Source organism: Frankliniella occidentalis, unplaced genomic scaffold, assembly GCF_000697945.3.
Source record: "Frankliniella occidentalis isolate FOCC.00 unplaced genomic scaffold, Focc_3.1 Scaffold105, whole genome shotgun sequence".
Classification (NCBI taxonomy): domain Eukaryota; kingdom Metazoa; phylum Arthropoda; class Insecta; order Thysanoptera; family Thripidae; genus Frankliniella; species Frankliniella occidentalis.
In genome coordinates this window covers 277,248-283,886 of record NW_026267234.1, presented here as the reverse complement: position 1 = coordinate 283,886, position 6,639 = coordinate 277,248, and the positions used below count along the sequence as shown (strand labels likewise).

At 59.7% G+C, this 6,639-nt stretch overlaps 1 protein-coding gene across 1 annotated transcript in view; it reads right to left on the bottom strand.

The window, feature by feature from the left end:
* LOC113213648 (laminin subunit alpha-1-like) overlaps positions 1 to 6,438 on the bottom strand; it is a 67,692-nt gene extending 61,254 nt beyond the window's left edge. The window contains exon 1 of the mRNA XM_052269880.1: positions 5,980 to 6,438. Within this exon, the coding sequence (XP_052125840.1) occupies positions 5,980 to 6,178 (199 nt within the window). The 5' untranslated portion in view covers positions 6,179 to 6,438. The remainder of the gene's footprint in view (positions 1 to 5,979) is intronic.
* Between the last annotated feature and the right edge of the window lie 201 nt (positions 6,439 to 6,639).

The window sequence follows — 6,639 nt, the reverse complement described above, 5'->3', positions numbered from 1 at the left end:
CTCAGGTAGCCGACTGTCCTCGGCACCCTTCAAAGATCCGCGCGCGGTCGCCTCTGAGTGACAGTCGTGTAGCTTGTCTTTGTCGCGCCAGTGAGTACAAGCGAGAGTGAGTGAGACACCTGCGCTGGGCTACTCGAAGGTAGCCCTCCCCCACCGCATCCCGCCTAACCAATAGGCGCGCGGTACGGCAGCCGCTAGTGCGCTTACGCACGGGGGACCAGGCCCGAAGCTCGGTGAACCCAGTGACCAGATGTTTTGCGAGGCACGGTTTTATTGCACCTCTTTCCGCTCTCCCTTTCTCTCTGCCCCGACAGGAGAGGGAGAGGCGGGGGCACCGTGGGGCGCCAGGCATCCCGCCGACCCGACGGCCGAGTGCAACACAACTTTGACTCTCTTTGCTCTGCTTTACCGCTCTAAACGATACCACACGGTTCCTTATTTATTTCTTTATTTTTCGAGCTGCGTATGTACTCACAAGGCGTTCTTTTTGGATTGCCATACGAATACATAGTGGTAATAACATTTGGTGTTCTTGTTCGAGGACAGCCTATACAGGACCAATAGGGTATTCCGCTGACAATCGGAACCTAAAGAAGAAAAAAAGCCGAGGAAAGCACGACTGCCCGATCTGTTTCCTCCTGAACGCTGATCGGTCGACGATAGCGTCGGCGTCATCGGTCGGCGTCGGGGCGTCGGTGTGTCAGTCAGCCAATAAGCGCGCACAAGGAAAAGTGTCGAGCAGTCATGCTTTATCTTCTCTTAGTTCCAGCGGAACACCCTATAATGATGACCTCACGACCTGAATCATCGTTGATTCCTTTCTGTGGCTGCCGCTGTACACATACCGCCCCAATATGTCCTTGCGCGCGCATTCGGGACGGGCCAACGTGTCCACCTTATTTATGACGCCACCTATTAACATAATTTCTTTTTGCGCTTTTTATTATACAGTTCGCTGCGGGGTTTATTTTGTGCCGGTATTGCCGGCCGCGCCGCTCGTACCGCAAGGGCGGCCGGCAGAAAGGCGATCTCGGAGCAAAAGGGGTAAAAAAGGAACAAAATAAAAACCCCGCTGCTGCTGCGGGGACACACGACGGCGGCGGCGGACTCGCTGGACTTGAACCACTGCCTGTTGCTCCTCAGGCCGGGTCCTCCGGAGCGGCGCTGCTGCCGTCCGGTCCGGGGAACGCCTCCAGGACGCCCACTAATTTGGAGGCTGCCGGAAAAGACGTCGCGTTTCGGGAACCGTCCTCTTGTTCCCCCGCTGGACGACTGGACGTCACCGGCGTCCGCCGCGGCGACTTTGGCGCTGCAGACATTCCTGCCGCCGAGGCATTCTCTCGTCATGGGGCGGGACGTCTTGATGAGCCCCCCTGCGCTGCGCTGCGGGCCCCGTCGAGGGGGCCCCACTGGTCCGGCCCGCGCCGCCCGGGGCCCTGGGCGCCGCGCCCCGCGGCATGTCCCCGAGGAGGCGACAGCGGGGACGGCGACGGCGGCCAGCCTCGGGGCGGAGCGGCGGGCCGGGCGGGGAAAGGGAGGCGATGGCGGCGAAAGGGCTCGTAAACCTATCAGGGCAAACACGGCCCATGGCCCGGGGAACACGCCGCCGCACACACACACACGCACGCACGCGGCGCACTCACACAGAAACTTACTTTTCTTTCTTTTAAAAATATTGTTAACCTCGGCGTCGCGGGGATGAAAGGAGAAGCGTGTAGTGCGTGCGCTGCTGATGCCGCTGCTACACGTTGTAGATGGTCATGCCCCCATACCATAGGCAGAGATACAAAAGGGAAGTTAAGAGAAAAAGAGTTCGTGGTGCTGTCTGTCCTCGCTGCCCCCCCCCCCCCTCCTCGGGGACCCTGTAGCAAAGAGTATCGGCCCCAGTAGCAGCAACAGATGGTTGAACAAGCTAAATGTCAATTACGAGCGGACCCACACACAGTCCTCCTCTCTCCCTCTCTCACTCGCTCTCGCTCACTCCCTCTCTCTCTTACACACAGAGTCTTTCGCTGTTGTGCAACACTCTCCAGCAGCCAGCATGGCTCCAGCTCGTGAGTATGTGTGTGTATGATGTCCACGAATGCCAAGCAGCAGTCAACTCATTCCCATACAGTAACCCCCTACAGAACAGCACACGTCAATATTGCCGGGTATTGCGCATCGTGCAAGCGGCAGCAGTGTAGGTACCTATACCACACCTGCCATTTGAACAAATTAAGAAATTTGAGGCCAGAGTGACGATATCGAGCAAATCAAAAAAGGATAGATTGTTTTTGGTTTGAAAATGTGGGTTTAAAAATAAAAATAAAATAGATACAGCAGCAGGTTTTTCACGCCAGAAAAGAAAGGTGCGTTCCAAAGAAAAAGTAAAAATGAAACGAAATCACAACGCATCTCTTCTCTCTCACGCCGCCTTCCCTCCTGACCCGCCCCGTGTCGGGCCAACCAAACAGAATGATGAATTTACGATGATTAATCCCGGACATTCTTGTTGATGAAACGATTCAAACACTGGCGAGAGTCGACGACCTTTGCGGAATCCCTCTCTTTCTATCGCACACGCTGTACGTCCATCTGTCTATCTCAGTCTCTCTTTTGCACGCACACACACACACACACACACACACGAGGAAGCTAAAGGCATAAAACATGGCGTTTTTATGGCCGAGCAAAGAAATTAGCAAAGCGCAAACGGGACGGGCAGCAGCGAACAGAGCGGGCTGCTGCACTAAAGATGAACACCCCCCCCCCCCCGCCGGTCCCTCAACGTTCGGATACATCTAGGCACCCTCGGCCTGCAGTTACTCTCGGTCGGCCCGCGCCGGGGCGGTCAGCTGCAGCCCGGCTCGCGGACAGTCATCAGTGTATCGGTGCAACTGATGCGCCTCTGAGCCGAGGGAGGGGAGAGGGGCAGGTCCCCGCCGCGGCTCCTCGGCCCTTCCCAAAGCATATAGCGGTGATCACACGGGACCAAACATCATCATTAGAGGCGTCAAGTGAGCGGCCACGCCACGCCACGCCCACTCGCGTGCAAGCGGGGGGCTCGGATCATTTACGGCAAAGAGCCATTTAGTCTACCGTCCCTCCCCTCCCACCCCTTTCCCCTCCCGCGGGTATCCAAGTACCGTGGAGGAAACATGTTAGACTAACTTCTTACTTACTTAATTCCTCCATGCCAAGTACCCATGGGGCGCGCAGCGCACGGTTCAAACACCGCGGTGCTCTCGGCGGGAAATAACATCAACAACCCAGTGCTGCGACGCCCGGGCGACTCTCACAATGGATGCGCGGAACGCAAAAATAATAATAAAAAAAATGCCTTTAAAACTTCTTCAATGGCGTCGTAACGCAAAGATAAACACGGGCGATAAGAGCGGGTGGTGGGAGGGTAGGTATGGGGTGAGGAGGCACGGGGAGGTACCGGTACGCGCAGTGCGGGTGTGTCACGTGCGCACCGCCCTGCCGCACACTAAAAGAGTTACGGGAAGAGAAGGAGGGCCGAAACATTCTCCGGTCCCCGCACCGCACGCCCCGCACCACGCATCGCATGCCTCCCTGCTGGCTCTCCCACCCGGTGACCTCTGGACTCCAGGCGCTCCAGGCGCTCCAGGCGCCGCAGCCGGCTGCTGGAAGCCAATTGCTCGCCAATTGGCAGCGCCGCAAATAGCAGCGGGCGGTGGGAAAGGACTCACTCCAAAGGGTAGGGAGGTTTAAGGGCCTGGGGCTAGTACGTCCTGGACTTGACGAATGTCCTAGATATCCTAGAGAAGGTCGAGAAGTCCTGGAGTGTCACATGAGTCCTAGAGTCCAAGAATAAAAGGTTTGCAGGTTCTGAAGTTTCCACTTCGTACACTGAAAAGTCTTGGATGTCCTGAAGATCCGCGTGGTGCCGACGAACAGGTTCCTTGAAAGTTCCTGGAGTCCTGGAGGCCCCCGGTCAGTAGTAGGAGGGTTGCCCGCACCACCTGCAGGGTCCTGCTGGCTGCGGTCCGTCGGCCGCAGTGTGTGTGTGAGTGTGTGAGTGTGTGTTTGTGTGTGAGTGTGTGCTTGTGAGTGTGTGTGTGTGAGTGTGTGTTTTATTGTTTTATCCCGATGTCGCGTAAAAAGCGGTCCAGCCGAGCCAATCCATAAAAGGGTTGCTGGTCATGCAAGCAACCACTGGGTGCCGCGCGCCGGGCCGGCCGGGCTGCCGCCGAGGGGGCCGGCCCGAGGTATACGACAGCCAACGCCATGCAGAGCCATATGCGCGTACCCCGTTACGTCTTCCTCGTGGGCTCCCTTAAAAAACACGTCATGAGAAATTGCTGAGTCAGGTTGGCAGAGTCTGACGCAGCGATTCCTCATAGATACATATACTGCATCCGCTTAACGAGTTAGTCACCCCGTTAGAAAGATAAATGGTCCAGCAGTTTACACACCCGTCAGGAGTAGAGCATCAACAAGAGAGGGAAGGCCCCTGCATTAAGCGGTGATTACCATTTCTCTCTGCTGGCTGCCCACCTCACAGTTCGAATCACCTTCTCGGCGCCAGAGCAGCCAGGTCTGTTCTGCAGTTCGACTGCTTATGTCATTTAAAGGATATTTTTTTTGGCGATCAGTGGGGGGTCTAAGGCGCTTGGCCAGGCCGGCGGGCGCATCCCCGGCCGGGGTCCTCCTTTGTCCAGAGCCCAGCGGAGCCCAGCCTACCTGGCCTGGGCCTGGCTCGGCTGGCACCTGTGCGCCTGTCCTGTCCTCGTCGCACTAATTGCCCACCCACGGGGGTGTCGGCCGGACCGAGCGCCTCTCCGTCACACCCCCGCCGCGCGGCCGGGCCCGGGGCCAGCCTCCGGCCTGCTGTCCTCGCCGCGTGACATCCCAATCGGCGGCCTCGGCCGGCGCCGGTGACACCTGAGAGTGAGGCCTCGGGCTCCGGGCCTCGCAGCGCGCCGCAGAGTCTGGCCCGACGCGCCCTCCACCACCCCTGCGCTGCTGCAGCCGGGCTGCACAATGAGCACTCGCTAAGGTGAGGTGAGGTGCCGAGCCGCTGAGCGATGCTGCCCTCCGGCCGAGCCTCGGGCACGCCCCGGTACGCCCTCTTCTGGACCCGGCTGGAGTCGGGGCGGGGCGCGGGGCGGGGTGATCCTGTATATGCGTCGGGCCCGGCTGGCTGGCCAGGGGAGCCAGGGGGACTTTATTAGTTTTCACGTTGTTGGGCTGGTTCCTTTACGGCCGGCCACCTCGGCTCGCCTGCCCGGGCCGCCACGCCCCCCTCCCACAACTCTCGTAACCGCGGCAGGGCGGCCGCAGCCGGCGCCCCCGGGACTCTACAGCACCCCGTCGAGAGCAGATGAATGTGAGGAATGGCAAAGCCTGGGATAGCGACGAGATCGCGAAGGGGTGCAGTGCGATCACGGCCGACCGATGGAGGAAAAGGGGAGTGAGTGTGTGTGAGAGAGAGCGAGAGAGACAGAGAGAGTGTACGGGTGTCCAGGTACGGGGACGGCAGGGCCCGCCTCAGGTTAGAGAACCGACCCAAACCAGGTCCCCAAACACCGGCGCCCTTGTCTCCCTCGACCTCCGGGCACAACAGTGGGAGCGACAGAGACAGAGGACGGCCCGGCCGGGAAAAGGGCCGCTCATAGATCTTCGTTAAGGTGTCAGAAGGTGCTGAGGACCCTGGCTTTGAGCGACCGCCGACTCCCCTCCCCCATGGCCCCATACCTAGGTGGCGTCATAGTGTCAATCAGAAGACATTCCGGAGAGGACTCAGGGGCGGGGGGTGGAGACGCGCTGGCGCAGGATATCGCAAGGTGCCTGCAGAACCATGTGACACGGTAGGTTAGGTTTGTACACCGACTTCGCTCTGTTCTTGTCGCGGCGCACAGCTGCAGCTGCCACAGCTACCGCTGCAGTGACATTCTCAACTCTCCCCGGGCGTGGCGCGGCGTGGCGAGGCGTGGCGGGGACAAGCGGGCTGAGTGATGGACTCGCTCTTACCTTGTTTGCTAATCCCGTTATGCCTTGTTGCTCGCTGCCGCGGTGCGTCGCCTCCATGATGGTCGTGCCGGTGCCTGCCGCCGAGCACGTCGCGTGGGAGACAGCACGCCGCCAGCACCAGGACGACGACGGCATGCCAGGCCCGAGGTTCGAACCCGCGGCCACGCCGTCGCCGCATCAGGTCGCCGTCGTCGGGCATCGTATCCTCATAGCGGGGGGTCGTTTCTCGCTGCGGGTAATCCACTGTGTTATCCTCGTCGCACTGTCACCTACACATCTATCTGTCTTTTTACAACACTCACACACACACACACACACACACACACACACACACACACTAGCACACACACGCGCTGCGGAGAGTCGTCACAAGCGGAGGCACAGACGTGGTCCAGACGCGTGCTCTCACGACGGACAGCGAGCGTGACGCACGCTCACAGCAGAGACGGCGGTCGGCATCAGACTGGCCGGGCCCGGGGCACCGGCGAGGCGACCGGCACCGCAGCGCAGCGGTTGGCGGGCTCAAGACTTCCCCCTCCCTCCCTTCCGCTCGCCCGCCCTCGCCCCCTCCACAACCCCCCCTCCCCTCTCCTAACCGCCTTACCAACGCGCCAAAAAGGTGAATAAGGTCTCCGCACTCTCATCCTCATCTCTCTCTCT